The sequence below is a fragment of the Rousettus aegyptiacus genome, unplaced genomic scaffold (genome assembly GCF_014176215.1).
Source record: "Rousettus aegyptiacus isolate mRouAeg1 unplaced genomic scaffold, mRouAeg1.p scaffold_m13_p_7, whole genome shotgun sequence".
Taxonomy (NCBI): domain Eukaryota; kingdom Metazoa; phylum Chordata; class Mammalia; order Chiroptera; family Pteropodidae; genus Rousettus; species Rousettus aegyptiacus.
In genome coordinates this window covers 107,349,384-107,369,906 of record NW_023416310.1, presented here as the reverse complement: position 1 = coordinate 107,369,906, position 20,523 = coordinate 107,349,384, and the positions used below count along the sequence as shown (strand labels likewise).

The 20,523-nt window shown below is 52.7% G+C and overlaps 1 protein-coding gene across 2 annotated transcripts in view; it reads right to left on the bottom strand.

Moving 5' to 3' along the window:
* Nucleotides 1-15,392, bottom strand: part of FLT4 (fms related receptor tyrosine kinase 4) — a 39,991-nt gene extending 24,599 nt beyond the window's left edge. For both annotated transcript variants that reach the window (XM_016147768.2, XM_016147769.2), the window contains exons 1-5: nt 15,287-15,392; nt 1,422-1,518; nt 626-870; nt 324-436; nt 52-214 (exon numbers count right to left, since the gene is read on the bottom strand). In XM_016147768.2, the coding sequence (XP_016003254.2) occupies nt 52-214; nt 324-436; nt 626-870; nt 1,422-1,518; nt 15,287-15,353 (685 nt within the window). In that variant the 5' untranslated portion in view covers nt 15,354-15,392. The remainder of the gene's footprint in view (nt 1-51; nt 215-323; nt 437-625; nt 871-1,421; nt 1,519-15,286) is intronic.
* Between the last annotated feature and the right edge of the window lie 5,131 nt (nt 15,393-20,523).

The window sequence follows — 20,523 nt, the reverse complement described above, 5'->3', positions numbered from 1 at the left end:
ACACAAGGAGCGGTCACTATGCCAGCACCTCGAGGCCCTGGGGGCCTTTACCTGTGATATGCACAATGAAAGGGTTGGATAGGAAGGTCTGGCCACCCCAAGTGGTCTCGCACTGCAGGTACAGGGCATCACGCAGCAGCAGGGTGGGCACCCGCATGCCCCGGCGGTCGTCCCACACCACCTCCTGCCCATCAGGCTGCAGCACCGAGCTTTGCTGCAGGGACATGGCCATAGTCAACATTCCAGCTGCCCCTTCCTCCTGGCCAGATTAGCAGCCCGGGGGATGGGCTGGATCCCGGGGTGAGGCTGGACTGGGGCTGTACCGAGCGCAGCGTGACGTTGAGGCCAGGGATGGACACCAGGCAGGGCACCCACATGGAGTCCTTCCTGTTGACCAGGAGCGTGTCTGGCTTGTTGATGAATGGCTGCTCCAAGTCTGTAGAGGGAGAGCAGGTTGTGGGAAAGGCAGGTGGGGCTCAGGGTCTCTAACCAGGTTTGAGGGCAGCAGGGCAGACCCATGAGGTCCGCAGGCTAGGAGTGAGGGTGCAGATGCCAGCTGCCCCTTCACGACCCAGGACGCTACCTGCCCGACTGGACAGCTGCAGGAGCGCGGGCTGGCCCTCACCTCTCACAAACACGTAGGCACTAGCCGCGGTGGTGCCCTCGATGCGGGCCTTGATGTACTTGTAGTAGCACTGGTAGCTGCCCGTGTTGTTGGCATGGGCCTCGCGTAGCAGCAGCACCTTGCAGTAGGGCCTGGCTTCCGTGCCCTCGCAGTCTTGCACAAACCCCGTGTCCTCACTGTCTTTCCCCACCGTGGCTGGTACCTCCTGAGCCCCTGGCCAGGCCCACTCGAGGGGATGCTGTCCCCTGGAAGAGGACATGGAGATCAAGAGGGACCCCACTGCAGCCCCAGGGGTCTTCCCACAGCTTGCTTTACCCAGAGGTCAGGACCACCTGCTGTTAGGGCGCACTCCAGGACCCAGCCCAGGGGGTGCACTCTGGGCCTCTGCCTGGCTCCTGGGCCTCCATGTGGCAGGCTGGCCTCAGGTAGGATAACCTGTCTGGGGCCTTTGAAAAAGGGTAACTGGCCTGAGCGAGGGGTGGCTAGAATGGGTATAGGATGACCTGGGTGGTGAGCCTGGGGCAGCCTGGGCTCAGTATGTGGTGACCCAGGGGCGGGTGCAGGGTGAGTGATCTATGGTCCATGTGAACCAACTAGGGGTGCATGTGGGCCAGGTGGGTATAGGGTGCTTATATCTGCAGGCTCCCAACCCAGGCTGCGGGAGCCCCACTAAGCCTCGAGGCCTCTCTGCCTTCTGGGCCCTCTGCCACCACCTCCTGCGTCAGCTCTGTAGTCTCCTTAGCCCGCCAGGTAGGAGGGACCTAGGCCCTTGCTCCTCTGGCCGGGGGCTGAGTACCTGCAGGAGATGGACAGGCTATCGCTGGAGTCAATGACGTGTGTCTCCTCTGTGATGTCCAGGGTCGGGGGGGTCATGGAGTAGCCACTCACTGGGCCTGGAGAGAGAGATAGGGTTAGGGTGGCGCTGGGTGGTGAGTCCACAGGATGATGACCATTGATCAGGTGCAGATCCCTCCCCAGGGCGGGAGCCCAAGGCAGCATGGACATGGTCGGAGATAAGCGGTAACCTCCACCTCAGACTGCTCCCTGCCCCTGGCTGGCCCCGCCCAGAAGAGCCCTGATAGAGGCCTGGACTGAGGCTGGATCTCTGGCCCACATGAGCTGAGCTGCCAGCATGATGTTGACGAGGGAGCCCTCAGGCCTCCTCCTACATTGGGGAGGCCTGGAGCACATCACCTCAGCATTGTGACCCCCACATATGTGCCTGAAGGCCCTTCTCTCCTGAACTTCACACCTACAGCCACTGCTTGTGAGAGGGTCCTACATAGCGCAGACCCTCTCCTAACATGCCCAAAACCAAGGGCCTTGGCCTCCCCCAAATGCTGCCTGTGACCTCATGTTCTCCCAGGTCCCACGGAATCCACTTTGTGTGCCCTTGGCTCCATCAGCTTCTGTCCATCCTCCAGGCCCCCAGGGGCTACCCCAGCTCTTTCTGGCTCCCCCTGCCTCAGCCCCCTATCCATCCCACAGGCTCATCCTCAAACACACAAGTAACTCTACCTTGCCTGGTTGAAAACCCTCCTGCAGCCCTCCAGGACCCAGGCCCTTGTCCCCACAGCTCCTTGCCCACCATCCTCCTACCAGCCAGTGGGATGGTGTGTGTGTGTGTGTGTGTGTGTGTGTGTGTGTGTGTCCATAGGCATGCACCTCTGTGTGTACGTCTGTCTCTATGTGTGGGTGTGAGTCTATGTGTGTCGAGCTGGTATACATGTGACATGTCTTTGACATGCCAATGTGTGGCCACATAGGGATTTGTATGTGTGTGTGATCCCAGCAGGGGTGGGAGCAGGCCCCAGGGAGGTCTGGAGCTGGGACTCTGGCAGATGCTTCCTGCCAGGGCCATCCTGAGACAACAGGAAGAGAGGACTGTATGGCTGGAGACCTAGGGCTGTGTCCTGTTCCTCCCCCTAAGTCTCTCTCCTCCTCATGGGCACAGCCCACTATCTGTCCCAGCCCTCAGCTCCTTCCAGCCCCACAGGTCTGGCTCATCTACCCTCCTTGACCCAGCTCCCTGAGGCCCAGGGCCCCATCCTAGTTGGTTCTACACCACCCTAACCACCTTGGGAAGAGGCACAGGATGGTACCATCCACACCCCAAGATCTTGTTTTGACATTACAAGGACAAGCTGGCCAGGGCTGAGAAGTCCTAACCAAGCATCTAGTCCCACTGTATAGACAGGGAAACTAAGGCCCACCAGCTGGACTGCACTTCTGCCCTCAGAAGGCAGGCACTCTCTTGGTGCTGTGACAGCTACAAAGTCCATCTTTAACTCAGTGCGCCCCCTCCTGGCACCCAGGCCAGCAACCTTGCCCTGCCCACGCCTCACGAGGCGGCAGGTGTCCCTGGGCTCTGCTCCCAGGGGTCTTCTCCATGTGGCCTCTGCTGCCAGGTCCACTCATCTCCAGGTGAATGCCTGGCCTTCCACGCACACCAACTCCCACTGCGCATCCCACAATGAGGAGGCTCCTCTGGGGTTGTGAGGGGCTGGGAAGAAACCTGGGAGGGCAGCTCTGAACTGGGCCTTGAAGGAGAAGTAGGATCTTCCAGGCAGTGGAAAGTGAATAAAGTCACACCAGGCAGACAACTGGCCTCTGAACCAGAGGCAGGTGGGAGATGGGCTTGGGTTTGGACCTGCGGGGGATGAAAGAACTGGCCCTCCCAATGGACCAGGTAGGGGTTAGGCCTGAGACCAGTAGGTAAGCACCAGAGGAGAGCCTCCTCAGACAGTATCCACTTGCCCTGAGACTGTGCATGCCCCATGGTGAGGCCTGCAGTGCTGCCCTAGGTCCCCCAGGGAGACAGAGGGTCTTCTCTCTGGGGTGCACATCCAGGGCACACACCTGGTACCCCTAGCTATAGAGCTGTGGTAGGTGTCAGCCCAGTTTCCTTCAGTGCCTCCCCTTTACTTCCGAGATAAAGCAGGACATGCCAGGCCTCTCCCTTCTGCCGATTCCCCTTCTTTCCAGCTTCATCTTCGGACCCATCTGAGAGGCACAGACCTCTTACCATCATCCCAAAGTGCCAGGCTTTTCATATCTTGAAGTCTTTAGCTGTCTTCACTCAGGACATTTGTACTCCTTCCCTTCTTAGAATCTGTCTTGTTAGGGTCTAGCTCATGCTTCCCTTATGGAACAGTTATTGCCACTCAGGCAGTATCGGCCTCCTTGGGGCTCCTGCTAACTAGATGAGTGAAAGGTGGGCAGGAGGATGGATGGATGTGAGAGGTAGGCAGGTGGATAAATGGATGGATGGGGGGGTAGATGAATGATAGATGTGTGGGAGGGTAGGTGGATGGGTGGGTAAGCAGATAGATAAATGGATGAATGCATGAGTGGGTGGGTGGATGGTTGGATGGGGAATGGGTAGGTAGATAGATGAAGGGGTGGGTGGATAGATGGGAGGTGGATGGGTGGGTGGATGGGTGGATGGGGGTGGAGGTGGATGGATGAAGGATGGATGGATGGGAGGATGGGCAGAGGGATGAGTAGGTGGGTGGATGAATGGGTAGAAGAGAGTGGGTGGGTGGTTTGGTGGGAGAATGAATGTGTGGGTGGGTGGATGGGAGGCAGATGGATGTGTGGGTGGGAGGATGGATGGGTGGATGGGGGAGTGAGTGAGTGGGTGAATAGGTGGATAGGGGAATGGAGCCTGTAGGAGCTTCCTCCCTAGAGGCCACAGTACCACCAAAGGAAGCATCTGCATCACTCTGCTTACACCACTAAGAGGGGACCACCGTTGTGCTCGCCAACCCTTTAATCTACCTGTGTGAGTCTCCTTTGTCGCCACATGCCCTGATTTGCCCCAGTGCCCCTCTGTCCTCACTCACTTCCACTGGACCTGCGTGATCAGCAGACTTTGCTACAGACCTCACTGTCCTCCTCCACCCTTCCTGCCTTAACTGAAACCTCGCTTTCTGAGGACACCACTGCCCCTGGGGTGGTTAGTACTCTCCACCGCACACGCCTGACATCAGAGAACTCCTTGTGGCCACCTCCCCTTCTCGGAGGGTACCACCCACTCCCCACTAAAGCTGTCATCAGCTGTTGTCTTGGTCACTTCCCTTTATTCTCTGCTCCTGGCTCACCAGCCCCCTCCACCTCAACTCAGGCCATTCTCCATGACTTCAACCTCCACACAGATGACTCACCAGCACCCTGGCCTTTGCAGGCCCCATCTCCACTCTCCTCTCCCCAACTCCCCGGGGGCCCTCATTTCCCGGGCACACCCTGGACATGGACGTCGACGGAAGCTGCGCCATCACCAACTGCCTGTCTTCCTGAGCTTCTCTCCTGCTTCCTCTGCCTCCTGCTGGGTGCCCTTGTCCTATCTCTGCTGAGTCCTTCAGCTGCATCAAAACTCCCAGGGAGCCCCTCCCATTGCCACCCCTTGCTGGCCTCACCCTTGTTGTGGCACAGAGCGGCCCATGGTCCATTATTTTGATTGGCCCCTCACCCTCCATGCCGATGCTGCCGCACACTGCACCCCTGAGTGGCTCAGCACTGTGGACTCCCCTTTCTTTACCTGCTGGCAGGCCCCGGGGCTGCAGTTAAGGCCTTTTTTCCTCCCATCACCCTCCCAGCATTAACGAAGTGAAGCCACATCACATGGAGACATCTCATCTTCCCACATCCAAACCCTGCACCGTGCCCCCTGGGCCCTAAACCCCGCTGCCATTCCCACTCCCAAGGTCGAGCCCTCCATCACTCTGAGGATCCCAGCCCCTGAACTTGGCTCCTGCAGCTAATTTCTTTCTCTTCTGATTACCAATATTTCTCTGTGGAATCATCTCCTGTCTTAAAAACAAAGATAAAACCCTCATTCTTTGACCCTGAATTCTCTTCTAAACACTGCACTCTTTCCTAGTCCCCTTCAAAGTAAAGGCTCTGTTCACTCTTCCCCTCCTCTCATATTTGCTTGTCCTCCCACTGGGATGCAGCCTGTCCCCTGCTTCATGGCCTCCTGTGACCTCCAGGCTGCAGGACGCATGGATGTTCGTGGGCAGGGAGTAGATCTGTCCCTTCTCTGCTGCCTCCTGTGAACTCACTCTCTCTTAGTCCTCCTCCCGCTCTGGCCAGCACCAAATGCTGTGCTCCCAGTTCTCTGTTCTCCATCGGTTGCTCTCCTAAGTGTCCAGATAGCTCCCAAATTTCTATCCCCGGCCCAGACCCCTTATCTCAACTCTAGCTTAAAGGATCCAGCTGCCACTGCACTTGGCCACCCCACAGACACCCAAGTTCCACACTGAGTTCCAGACTCACACCCTCTCCACTCCTGCCAAAGTCTATTCCTTGACAGCCTCCATCTCCCCAGATGGGAGCGGCTATGGGTGCCCGCTCCTCCTGCCCCAGCCCTGCTGTCCACCACCGAAGCATCTCGGAGCCAGCTCCTGCTTTCCTGTTGGGGCTGGGACCTACCCAGCTGTACTCGGCCTGGCGTGGCTCCCCAGCCTGCTCCTCCCCTCCCCTCCACTCCTCACACAGTCGTTGGTGATAGTTTAAAAGCGTGCTCATGCTTTCCTGTCAGTGACTTCCCACTGCACTTTCAGGAAAATCCAAACTCCTGACCTTGGGCTGGCTCCCACCCCCTCTCCACACCATCTTGATCCACTCTTACTTTGCGTTCACATCCTCCAGCCACCACAGCGTCTAGGCTGTTCCACAAGCATGCCATGTTTCTTCCTACCCCCGGGCCTTTGCACACATTTCTCCTGATTTGCCTCCCCTCACGTGCCCTGCACAGCTTGCTTCTTCTTGCCTTTGGCTTAGACATGGCCTCCTTACCCACTCCACGACCTAAGTCCCCCTGTAAGCTCCATCTCAGCTTCCTGGTTGCTTACTTTATCCTTCTTGTCACAGTTTGTAATTAGCTTATTTACTTATTTGTTTAACTTATGTTTTTCCCTTTCCTCTACTTGACAGTATGTTTCAATGTGGTAATGACTAAGACAGTCCTCTTTTCTACCCTACCCCATGCCTAGCATAGCACCTGGCCAGTCAAAGCTCTACAAATACCTGTTTAATGGGTGGATGGATGAATGGATGGCTACCTGGAAGGATGAATAAACAGACAGATGAACAGAAAAGATGGATAGATAGACAGATGGATAAGATGGATAGGTGGATGGATGCCTGGCAAGCTAAGCAAACTTCTTTCTTTAGGTTCGAACTGTGTCAGACAGTTCTTTGAAAAAGTTGTGCCAGTTTTAAAGGCCAGGTTCACTGGTGACCGCACATACACAGGCTGCTCAGCAGCTGGGCAGATTTGGGCCTGAGGACTGCCATGCCCAGAGGCTCCATGTGGCCCAGCCCCCACGTACAACCCTGAAGAAGGTGCATCCTTCCTGCCTGGTTGTTGTCTGTCCCTTCTGTCCTTCCCTTCCCGCAGCAGGAAGCACTGTCATCCTGGCCTCTGCTGCGCTCCCCCTGCCTTCCTGTTCCTGGCCCAGGAATGGGTTTCTTCCTCCCCTGGTCAGTGGCCTGGCCCCCCATCCTGCAGCAGAGCAGTCGGGCCAGGCGCCATGCCGAGGTCATGGAGGCCAGAGTGCATGCCTCTTCTCTGTGCTGTCAGCAGCCTTGAGCAGCAGGGTCCCTGGCGTCAGCCACAGGAGGCTGACTGTGAGAGCAGCACTCTGGAATCCTGGGTGAGGGCGGGCAGGCAGAGAGAGAAGTCTCATGGGTTAGGCACTGACCATGGCCCAGCCATCACTGCCTCATTTGATCCTCACACAGCCTGGGAGGGAGGGAGGTCCAGGCTCAATCATCAACGGCAGACTGGGGCACCAGGCCCCACAGCAGCGTTGGCTGGCAGCTATACAGGAGCCCAGTCTGGCGTAGCCCAGGACCCCCCTGCCTTCGCATCTCTGCACCACCACCCTGAGAACCTTCCTGCCTCCCTGTCCCCTAGACACCAACCTGTCCCTCAGCCTAGAAGAACGTCGTGATCTGAGAAGACCTTTGCTAGCTGCTCGCAGCCCTTTGAGCTATGCAGGACCCTGGCCTGGCCTCCAGGGTGATGTCTATCCCAACAGGCCCTGTCCTGCTGGCCAGCTTCACCTCCCACACACCAGCCACACCCACTGTCCACCTGTGAGCTCACCAGGCCATTGCCCACCTCTCAGCCTGTCTCAGGCTGTGTCCTTTGTCCTTCTCTGCTCTCCGTGCCTAGAGAACTGTCACTCCTGTTCCGGGGCCTGTGCAGCTTGCCTAAGACCAGAAGCTGAGAGCATTACCCTACTCTGGCCCGGACCCGCCACAGAGGGAATAGCTCTGTCATTGGGTAGCTTCTAGGAGTCGGGATGTCATTGGCCCATGGCTCTGTCCCCAGGTCCAGCAGGGCTGCCCAAGGATGATATCAGGATGGTCTGTGAGCTTATGAATGCCCCTCCATGCCCTGGTAGAGTGTAAGGGTAGCAGATATTGCATTTGACAATCCCTGACAATCTCTGTCGTGGTCACCTGTGTGTGATGAGGCTGTGTAGCAGTTAGTCCTGATGATCTGGCTCATACTTTCCTTAGCATCTAGGCTCAGGCCAGGGACTGTAAAGTGGAGGTGAGCTAAGGGTGAAGTGTCAGGGGACAGCTAACCAGATGGGGCTGGGCTTGAGATTTTGTGCATTGGTCCTAGGGCTGGGCAGAGTCGGGGAGACCTGCTTTAGAGCTCTTGCCTATCACTCCTGGGTTTGGGCCTGTGTATAGACTTGAGGGGAGGTCCAGGGATGTTCTGTCCTGGAGTCACCCCACCTGGCTGGCAGCCTCTATGCCTCCAGAGGTAAAGGGTGTGGATCAAGAGGCTATCAGTCCCCCCCACCCTACAGAACTGAGATGGCTGGGGTGGGAGGGGCTGTTTCAGACTCAGAGCTCCCTGAGCCTGGCTGTGTGCCACAATGCCAGTCTCCAGCTCTGTGGCTTTGGGCAAGTTACTTTCTCCAGGCCCCCGTTTTCCCACTTGTGAAATGCGAATTGTCCCCAGGATTAATGGGAACCACAGACCACAAATACCATAATACTACATTAAGAACCATTGTGAGAACAAACTGTCACGGGCTCACACACACTGAGCCCTTTTTTGTCACTGCCTGCTGAGTGCTCTGCTTGTCACAGCTGTTGCATCTCACTGTGTCCCTGTGCCATGGTCACAGTGTGAAGGTGGGGGGTCAGAGAAAGCCTTGTGTTGGGAGGGGTGTTCATGCGAGATGAAATGGGCTTTGTAGACTGAGCAGGAGTTTGCCGGCCCACGAGGAGGGCACACCAGACAGAGGGACCCGTACAAAGGTCTGAGCGTAGATGATCTTGGGCTGTCAGGTAGATGGGACAGATGGAGCATGATATGGGGCAATGAAGCTACAGAAGAGGGCCCCATGTCTCAGGCCCAGCTTCAGGCTCTTGGCTAGGTCCTTGAGTCTGAAGCCCTGCTCAACCCACCAATGTGCTCCCTCCTCATGGCAGTGCACCGGCCCCAGGGCTTCGAGGCCACCTCACTGGCAGTTCTATTGATCACTAGTCCTGGGGGACCCTGCTTCCCAGATGCCTCCTGCTTGGCGCCCCCAGCCCTGAGACCCAGACCGGACCACACCCACCACTAGGGAGGACAACTGGAGCCATGGAGCACACCCTGTCTACACCCCCTCCAGATGCGCAAGTGTTAAAAGGATGAAGAATTCCCAGCATTGGCAAGGAAGTGGGCAAACAGGCCTCACAGTAATAAAAAAAAATGCTCATACACTTTGACCCCAAATGCTCAAATGTTGCTTACCCTGATACATCCTGTTACAATAACAGCGAATGTGTACTTAGCACTTTCTGTGGGCTGGCTCCCTATGCACACCACTCTAATGGTCCCCTCCCCTGCCCCCCCTCCCCAGTGCATACTACTCATCATTTTGCAGATGAGCAAACTGAGGCACAGAGGATACCTTACTCATAGGAGATGATCTTTTGGGGCAGGATTATGGGAAACTACTGTTTACTCCACACAGGTGGGCACAATTTGCATTTCTGGTTTTTGGAATGCAAAGGCCTTAAGCCAACAGAATAGTCCTTCTTCCACAGCCCGGGAAATGCTTCCCTCCGTCCTGTGAGTTCACCACCCTAGTGGCGGTCACTGACTCCACTCACCCCGCCCCCCAACAGCCAACTGGTCACCAAGTCACATCCATTCTCAGATCCAGCATTAAAGACAGGGTGGCCAGGAGTGCCAGGCCTGTCCTCCTTCCTTCCCTGCCACCCTGGCACTCAAGTCGCCTAGATGCCTAGCAGTGGACACTTCTGGCCAGAAAGCCACTCTAGTCATTCTGGGCTGCCCATCTCTAGTCCCCTTCCTCTCCTCTCCGCTATCTGGCCAGCCTTAATGTCCCTTCCCTGGCTCACTATACCAGTGTCTCCCCACTGGTCCAGACCTTACCCAGTGGTCAGAGGATCTTTCTAGAACACAAGTCCCTCTCCTGCCTAAACCCATTCCCTGCCTCCTGTTGTTTGGGGGCAGAATCTGAGCTCCTCTCATGATCCCTCAGTCAGCTTTGTCACCTGCCACCTGCCTGGTGATCACTCTAGCCCTGGAATCATAAGTGAGGCCCCCTCTTGGGGGCGCCTCTGCATGGTCCTGAAGCCTGAAGCTCCAGGCAGGAACTGGCTCATTGTACTTGACAGTTCCTTAATGCAAAGATTAGGGTCTTTGCATGGTGTCCTTGCCAGCATGGGACTTGGCTGGTGATTGCCCCTGACGGGCTTTGAGGATCCGGGGAACAGCGTGTGGGCAGGTATGGAGGTGAGGGACGGAGGTACAGGTGACCTGCATTGAGGTGGGCACATCAGCCAGGGGTAGACCTGGGGAAAGATGATGCATCTGTAAGCATGACCTTTTGAAAGATCTCTGGGACCTCAAGGTGAAAATGTCCTTGAGGTGGTCAGAAATTTAGGACCTCAGATGCCCACCTCTTTAGAGCTTTCCCCAGGGAATGCGGACAACTGCCTGCATGCCTGTCTCTTCTTACCCCTTCTGCTCCCATGCCATCTGGAACTAGATGCCAGACACTTATCACCTGCCTCAAAGCTGCTCTAGCATCTATGAGCCACTTCACCCCTCTGGCCTTAATTTCCTAGTCTACAAGTCTCCTTGTAGACCCCTCCCACTGAGAGCAGCATCCTGGCCCTTGGCCTGGAGCTCTCCGAGCCTTGGGAAGGCAGGGTGAAGGGCGACATGGATCTGAAGCAGGAGAAAGGTCAGCTGGGGTTGGTGTGCATGGTGGGTGCAGGCTAGGTGCACATGGGGCCAGGGACATCCTGGGAACCCCAGCATGAAGACCTCTACCACTCGCCTAGGAAGCCGGGGCTGATCACTGGGGGCTGTTGAAGCAGGTGCTCCGGGGTGGTACAGAGGCAATTTTGGGAAGCCAGGAGCAGTGGTGAGGTCGAGTGGAAGCGGGGGCCGCCTGAGCACCTCCAGGGTGGGGAGGAGGGGAACCCTGACAGATGCTGAGCCCCCAGCGCAGCACAGCTACGGGTGCAGCCAGCTGTGCCGGGCAGTTGCCCCCGCCTGCCTGGGGTCAGGATGGGCGGTGTTATCACACTGCCCAGCTGGCTCAGAGGTGGCCCCCCAGCGCTTCTAAATCGGGGCCATGGGCTCCTGCCGCAGGAAGAGGGAAACGCAGGCAGGATGTCCTCTCCTGCGGCCGACAAGTCCTTTCCCATGAACCCCTGCTGACCTCGCTGGCCACGTGGCGGGACTCCCCCACTCGCCACCCTGACCTGCGCCTGTTCGTGGGCCACCCACACCAGGCTTGGCCTGGGGCGGGGTGCGCCTGCTGTCTGCCCACCCAGCCTCAGCCGCTGCCACCATGCAGATCCCCACCTTCCTCTTGGCCTTTGGTGTGACCGGAAAACCAAGATCCCAGAGGAAGCCAGTGTCTGAAAAGGATCGAAACTCAGGAATCCCTGGCTCCAGCTGGACACGTCGGCTGGGTCTCACTCAGAGATCGGTGCAGGGAGTGTGAGTGACTTTCCAGACCCTCTCCCTGCCCACCCCACTCCCCGAGAGGGATCTCAGAGGGCTGTGGGGCGCAGCCTAGGCCAAGGTGAAGAGAAATCTGTCACATGGAGGAAAATACCCAGACAACAGCAGGAGGGTTGTAAGCTAGACCTAGGAAGAACTCCCCCTCATGGCTAAGACCCCACTTAATTTCCCTGGGTTCTCCGATTCCCTTCACCCCATCATAGTCAAGTGCTCCCAACTTTCCTCCCGGCCAAGTTGCATCAACTAGGGTCTCCCGGGAAGTCCTGATGTCCTACCTCCCAGCGGACTGCCTTACCTTTCCCCACATCCTCACTTCCTCCCAGGGTCGCCATCTGGTAAACAACCTCATGATCTATTCTGTTGCTTAAGCCAGAGACTGGCCCTCCCCACTGTCTGCTCCCAGGTGCATCTTCTGGGTTCACCCACAGCCTCCTTGCTGTGGGCTTGCATCTGGTCTTGTGCCTCTGGCAGTGTCTTCGTGGGCCTAGACAGGTGACACCCTGCTCAGAACCTCCTCTTTTCAGATGTGCTGTTGGCTCCTGCTTCATTTAACCCCTATCCCAGACACTAGCCCCACCTGGCCACCCACATGTCCCTATATACCATCTGTCGCCATACACTATCTAGACTTTCCTTCCTCTAGGCCTTCGAGAGATTCTTTGCCCTACTTGGAATTCCCTGCCCTGGAGTCTGCAGACCCTCCAGGAAGTCCCGAGCTGGAAGTGCCATGACATCCTGTGTAGCCACAGCCACCAGCTGGGCCTCACTGGGGTCACTGACCACTTTTTTCTCTGGGCTATAGATGATGCCATGTCTGTGTCCCTGCTAGTCTGGCACTCAGGAAATCTCTGCAGGATGGCGCCGGGTCCATATCCCCCTAGACCACACTGAGCACTGTAGCTTATGAGTTGTACGGAACTGTAGTTGCCTTCCCTGGTTTGGGGCAGATACCTCATGCCCTCTATACTCTGGGGAGGCAGAGTCCCTCAGCCACACTGACCCTGTGCCTCCAGCGTAGTGGATGCATGAGCAACATTTTCACTGACATCACGAGAGCACTGAGCAGGGGCCAGTGGTCCATAGGCACCAAGTATGGTGAGCCCAGCCCCCACATCCTTCCTGCACCAACTTGCATCCCTGTCCCTCCCCCATACCTCTGTCCTACACCTGGGATGAGCTCAGGGCTAAGGAGCCTGGAAAGCAAATAGCTGGATGGCCATGTGCCACTTAGCCCAAAGCAGGGGCCAGTGTCCTCAGGCCAGGCCAATGCAGCTGCCCAGCTGTCGCCTGCTTCCCCTGCATGTCCCTGAACTGAGTGCCCACTGTCCAGAGGCGCAAACGGTCTTTCTAGACTAAGCCCAAGGGACAAAACCTCTTGGGGCTGACCTCTGCCACCTGCCTTCTCTACAAGGATGTCGCCCAGGCAAGACTTTTTGGAACTGGGCTGAGGCACCAAGCCTTGAAGTTCAGCCCAAGCACAGCCCCTCAGTACTTGCCAGCCTGTTGCACTGCTATGCAGAGGAAAACCGAGGTGCAAGGAGAGGAAGAGAGGGGCACAGGCCATCAGCGAATAACTTCGCCGGGACAAGGGTCTGGTTCTAGGACTAATCCTTTGAAGGATTAGCTTCAAGGTCTCAGGCTTCTATCTGCCAGTGCCTAGCCTCCCACCCTGGCTGCACTGACACTCAACTGAAGTGTATGAGCTTCTGCTTGAGCATCCCTCACAAGGCTGCAGAGTCTTCCTTGCCCAGTAGCAGGTGAGGCAAATATAGGGCTCAGGGAAGCCAGCAATGGGCATCTCCCTCCCAAGTGAGCCCTGATCCAACCTGGGTCACCTCCCCTCCATAGACTCTTCAAATAACATCCTCTCTCCTTCCCTTCACTGCCCAACTTTGGTAAGAATGACCTGCACTCACATCAGGACTGGCCTCACCTGCCTTCCTTTCTCCACCTGTCACGCTCCGGGACACCAGCCTCTCCTGGTTCTTACACCGTGAAGAATGTATCCATCTCCCTGGAGGCCTCTCCCTCTCTGGCCCCTCTGGGGAGAGGGCATCACATCCCAGACCCTTCGCTCTGCTCCTTCTGCAGCTCCCAAGCCCAGCCTGTCTCTAAGACACTACACCCAGCTGCCTGCCAGATGTCTCCTCAAGGCAAGGTCTCCCATCCCTCAGTCTTACAATCCAACCAGGGCCCATTCACTTCTCTCACACTCATTTAGTCACTCAACAAACATACTAAGCACCTGTGAGAGCCTGGCCCCAGGCTGGGAGCAGGAAAATGAGAGGAGCCCAGGGGCAGTAGGATCAGTTCAGATCTGGCCAAATTGAGGCCCAGACAGATGCTCTCCTCTCGCCTCCCCCCAGGTTCATCCACACCTCCTTCTGCCCATGAAGGCACAGAGAACCCGGCTCTGGGTTGACTACTTCTCTTACTACTACTGGCTTCCTGGGACCTTACACACGTTACCTATGTCCTTAGTCTAAGCATTGCCATCTGAAAAATGGGTCTCACACTCCCTTGCGAGGATTAAGAGAGATGAAGCATGAAAAGCCAATATTCAATGCCCGCAATGTTCCAAACAGGGAGGTTCTCATCCCTCCCGTCCGACCTCCCAGCACTCCTCTTCCAAACCACTGGAGACGCATAGCCCTCTCTCTTACCCTCTGATTTCTAGGGTCACCAGTTCTTGCGTGGACTTCCAGTTCATCCCCCTTCCACTCCTGAAGCTTTCTCCCTGACATGTCCATCCAACCATATCCTTCTGCCATGTCCTCACCCCCCACATTCCCTTCTTTCCAAACCCATAGGGCCACCTCTGATCATGTTCCCATCACAAACCAGACCCAGCTTCTCCAGTGCTTAAGACCCTTCCGTAGTGGCCCCCACCTTACGGTCCAGGTTTCTTAACGTGGCCTTCAAGACCCCTGCACTCCCAAGTACCGAGAGGGCCGGCCCCCTGCCTCTTCTGCCCTGCCGATCGCTCACAAGTTGCCAACTCAAGATTCATCTCAAATTCCAACACGCACCTGCGCGCAATCCTCCCGACGGCACCCTTCTCCAGAGGTCCCGAACCCCCGTCCCCGCAGTCCTTGGCCTGGGGAAGGTGGGCGCCCGCCCCGAGCGCCCTCTGCGGGACCGACTTCGAGCGCAGACGCGAGACCTCGGGAAGTGCGCACCCAGGTCTGCGGCCCGGCGGGGACTGCCGCCTTGCCGCCCAGGGACGATCCGCGGCGCGCGCGGGTCAGAGGGCCGGGACTCCGCCGGCGAGCGAGTCAGGTAGCGAAGGATCCAGAATGAGAACGCAGCGAGAGCAGGCCCGGCTCCAAGGGGACGCGGCCACAGAGCGAGGTCGGGAACCCGGGACCATCCCTGCGCTGCGATGCGGCCGGCGCGCCGTCCCTGACCCGGCTGCAGTCCCCGCCGCCCTTTCCTCATCCCGGGCGGCCCGGGCGCGACCCGCCGTGCTCCGTCCGGGGTCCGTACCCCTGGCCCCGGGCCCCGTCCCTCCCGGTGCCCCAAGCTCGCAGGTGCCCTGTCGCCCGCCCGCACCCCGTCGGCGCCGTCCCACTACTCGCCCCGGGAGAGCGTCCCCCTCGCGGCCAGCCGCGCACTCGGGCGGGCGGAGAGCTCACCGCGCTCGCCGTCGAGGAGTCCGAGGCAGAGCCACAGACGCAGGCACAGCGCGGCGCCCCGCTGCATCTCCGGCCGCTGCCGCGCGGGTCGGAATTGCGCCGCGGCCGCTGGGGCTCCGAGTGTGAGCGCGGGAGCGGGCGGGGCCGCGGCGGGGCTCCGGGGCGGGGCCGGGCGCCTCGGGCCGCCCCCCGCACCTCTCAGCCCCGCCCCCGCCCCGGGGCATCCCGCTCCGCCAGGCAGCGCGGCTTCGCGCCGCGGCTTGGGGGCGGGTGGCTGGGCGCCCGCTGCGAGTCACCGCTCCGGCTGGCGGAGGCCGCAGGTATTGCTCTTGTCCTTCGTTGTGTGCTTAAACCGGAATGGAGCCCCGAAGTCCAGGTTGGACAAAATGTGGCAGCGCGTATTCTTCTGTCTTCAATCAATAAATACTACATTTAAAGTAAGGGGGGGGGGGCGGGAGAAAAGCAATAAGTATAATTTAAAAATGGCTGTAAGTCAAATCTTTGAGAACATTCCACAGACTTTATCCCACCATCTATGTGGTGCGGTAGGTTCCCTGGGCCAGGCGTCCGCCATACCCCGCCTCCACCCCGCGGGCATGGCCTCCTCTTTAGAGCGCCCCCAAATATTTTTGCTCTGAGCTCATTCATAAGTCCTTTTATCAGGTGACACTTTACTCTCTGACTTGGCAACCCTCCCACAGATTTCCTTTCTCTTTTCAGTTCCATGTCTAGCATTTTCCTATTTAAAAATAAAATCCCATGACGATGACTATCTCCCTTCCTTGCTATTATTCTATTTCATTCACACTTTTCCCATTCCCCCTTCCCGCCCCCATCCGTTTATCCTTGCCAAAAACCAAGACCGGGTCGCTGATAACCATTACCAATTCCCAAGTAGAAGTAAGAGTTAAATATATTAAGTTGGAGTCACAACTCAGTAGTGATAGTTTTGACGATTTAAAAATTAAAGTGGGGAAAACTAGGCGACCAAGTAATAAAGTTAGATTTTTCTCCCCCATATATTTTCATTTTTTAGTTTTAAAATTAAAAAAAAATCTTGTGAGATGTAACAATACATCAAAAGTATAGATCAATGTATTATAAATGTAAAATTTAAAGCAAACACCTATGTGCCTACCCCCAGATCAAGGGATATAGAATGGCACTAGAATATCAGAAGCCCCCCTTTCCCAACACAAACCTCTTCCCAATCTCCAAATTCTGGCTTTATCATTCGCCTGCTTTTCTTATCTTTTTATTATCCAACTACATGTTTTGATTTTTTTTAAACCTTATTCAAATGGATTTATCTCATACATATTCTTTTGCTTGGCATCTTTGATGAGATTCCTGTATATTGCTGTACTGACCTATATTTTGCTCATTTTCTTTGCTGTGTAGTCTTCCACTGTGTGAAAACAATTTATTTGTCCATTGACTGTACTGTCGATGGAAATTTGGGTTGTTACCAATTTCCAACTTTTGCTGCTCTGAACACCACTCTTGTATAGGTTTCTTAGTGTACATGTACCCTATTCTCTAGGGTATGTGTCTAAGAGTGACGTTGCTAGGTCATATCATAGAATGTGTATCTTTAACTTTGTAGACAGTGCCTGCTCTTTTTTTGTTATTTGTACCATTTTGCATTCCATAGCGGTGTAACCGGTTCCCTGTATTCCACATCTTCATTGACACATTATTGTCAGTTTTGATTTTAAAAATTTAGCAATTCTAGTTGGGTACAATGGTATCTTATTATGGTGTTCATTAGCTTTTCCCTAATTACTGTTGAAGCTGAGTATGTTTTTATAACTGGCCATTTGGATTTCAAGTCTTTTGCTCCTTCCTATTACCAATTGTCTTTTTCTTATTGATTTGTAGGAGTTTTATATGTTCTGGATATGAGCCCTTGCCAGTTCTCATTATTATTGCTGTGTAACAAATTACTCCATGATGTAGTGGTATGAAACAGCTCTGTTTGTCTGTTTTTGTTTTTGCTCATGCTTTTGAGAGTCAGGCATTTTAGAAGATTTTGGCTGGGTAATTCTCTCTTGGCACCTCTCATGCAGTCGCTGTCAGCTATCTGGAGGCTTGACTGGATTGGATGGCTGGCAGGTGATGCTGGCTGTTGTCTAGAAGCTCAGCTGGGGCTGTCAACCCGGGAACCCATTCCTGGCCTTTCCAGCATGGCAATCTCCGGGTTCTTGAGCTGGCTTCCCCAGAAGGAGCCTCCCAGGAGAACCGGCAGAACATGATTTCAAAGTAGTCACAGCTTGCTCGGGTAACATACTCTCCAGCTCTCAGATGGAGAGAGGCAAGGTCACACTGCAGAAGATATCGTTGAGACCATCTTTGAAAAATTACTTGACTGCAACGTGCTACTAATCCCTCCCGCATTCAGAGTCTTACTTTTCATTCTCTTACTGGTATCTTTTGGTGGAAAGGGGACAGAAGATCTCAGTTTTAATATAGAACCCTTATGAATTATTTTCCTTATGGTTGGTGCTGTTTGTATCCTTCAAATAAATCTTTATCTTGATATCATGAAGATTTTTTTTATTATTTACAAACTAATTCATTTGTCTCTCACATTTAGATCTTCAGGTACCTGTAGTTGCTTTCCATGTCGTGTGAAGTAGAGAGGTCGTTTCTTCTTCTTCTTTTTTTTCCCCCTATAAGGATATCTAATTGTCCCATTAGTAGTTATGAAAAGACCATTCTTTTCACGCCGTTCTCTAGTTCCACACTAGACATAAATTATGGTTATAAATCCACATTGCTTGGGTCATTTTCTGGGCTCCATCTAGTTGTTCATGGGACTAGTTGTCTATTTTTGTATCATTGTCATGTCTTAATTTCTCTAGCATTATAAAAATCTTGATATGTAGAAGCACAAGTCCCTCTGACTTATTCTTCGGAAGTGACTGCAATTCTTCGCAATTAAAATTTCCATTTAAATTTTAAACTCACCTTGTGAGTTTCTGCACACCTATGACACACTAGAATTTGATTGAGGCGACAATCTGTGACCAATTTGGAGAAAACTGACTATCTTTCAATCTATAAATATGGTATGTCTCTCTGTTCTTAGGTTCTTGTAATATCTATCCATAATGTTTTATTGTTTTCTGTGTAGAGTGCTTGACATTTTTGGTTAGATTTATTCCTAGACATTTAATATTCATATGCTATTATAAAGATAATTATACCATTTTTCTAATTGTTTGCTCTTTGTATATAAATCGTGTATAAAAATAAAATTGATTTTTGAAAATCAAGTAGTTTGTTTTCTTATTAGTGAGTTTTTAGGATTTTTTATATATTCTAGATATAAGTCTTTTATCAGAAATATGATTTGCGAATACTTCCTTCCAGGCTGTGAGTTATCTTTTCATTCTCTTAACAGTGTCTTTTGAACAGCAAGTTTTTAATTTCAATGAAATTTATAAATTTTTTTTCTGTGTGGATTTTACTTTATCCAATATTAATATAGATTAGTATTAGCATGATTTATGTTTTAATAACCTTTTACTGTTTGTGTTTTTATATTTTAAGTATATTTTTTATAGGCTGCATTTAGTTGGGTCTTGATTTTTTATTCGATTTGACAATTTTTGCCTTTTCATTGTTGTGGTTAGTCCACTTGCATTCAAAGAGATTATTGCCATGGTCAGGTTTAAATTTGTCATCTTGATAATTGTTTCCTATAAATGTCCCACTTGTTCTTTGTTCCCTTTTTCCTCTTCCTCTGTCTTTTTTCTCTTTTGAATTGGGTATTTTTTTTCATAGTTTTATTTTATCTCCTTTGTTGGCTTATTAGCTATATCTTTTTGTTTTCTGACTTTAGAGGTTGCTTTATGGTTTTTGGTATACATCTGCAGCTCCTTGTAGCCTACCCTCAAGTGATAACATACCTTCATGCATCATATAAACATCTTTTAATAATTTATTTCCATTCTCCCCTCTCTGCTTGTAAGCTATTGTTGCCATTCCTTTACCTTTTACATATCATAAACCCCACAATACACTATCATTGCTTTTGTCTAAGCAGTCACTTATCTTTTTAAAGAGATTTAAATAATAAGAAAGAATATTGTATATTTATCATATTTGATCTCATATTTTCATCAGTTATCATTTTCCTTCTGCCTCAAGGGCTTCTTTTAACATTTCTTTTAGTTAAAAAATTTAGAAATGTTAAAAGGAGTGTGGGTCTGCAAGTGGTGAATTCTTTTAGCCTTCATGTGTCTGAAAAGTCTATTTCTCTCTTCTTCTGGGACTCTGATTACAAGACTATCAGACCACTCAGTATCGCCCCAATGTTTCCTGAGACTCTCTTCATTATTTTTAAACTTTTTACTTTTTATTTTTTAAAAATTGTGGTAAAATGCACAAACAGAAAATTTACCATCTTAACTATTTTTAAGTGCACAGTTCAGTGGCACTAAGTGCACTCAACTTGTCGTGTAACCATCTCTACCATCTACCCCCAGAACGCTTTACCTCTTTCAATCCTGACTCTCTGTTCTCATTAAACAATAAAACCTTATTCTCCCTCCCCTCAATTCCTGGCAACCACCATTGTACTTTCCATATGTATATATTTGACTACTCTAGGTATTTAGTATAAGTAGAATCATACAGTGGTTTCATAACTGGCTTATTTCACTCAGCACAATGTCCTCAATGTTCATCCACGTAGTGTATTGCAGAATTTCCTTTCTTTTAAAGGCTGCTTACGATTTCATTGTTTGTATATACTGTATTTTGTTTATCCATTCATCTGTTGACGGACACATGATTTGCTTTTACCTTTTGGTTAGTGTGAATATGCTGCTATGAACATGGGTGTATGAATATCTCTTCAAGTCTCTGATTTCAGTTCCTTTGGGTATATACCTAAAAGAATTGCTAGACCATGTGGCAATTCTATTTTTAATTTCTAAAGACACTTCCATAAACTTTCCACAACAGCTGTGCCATTTTACCCTCCCACCAATAGTGTGCAAGGGTTCCAATCACTCCACAGCCTCACCGACACTAGTAATTTTTTTTTCCTGATAGTAGCTGTCCTAATGAGTGTGAGATAGTATCTTCTTGTAATTTTGATTTGCATCCCCCCACTGTTAGTGATGTTAAGCATCTTTTCATGTGTTTATTGGCCATTTGTACATCTTTGGAGAAATATCTATTCAAGTCTTTTGCCCATTTTTTAAATTGAGTTGGTTTTTCTTTTT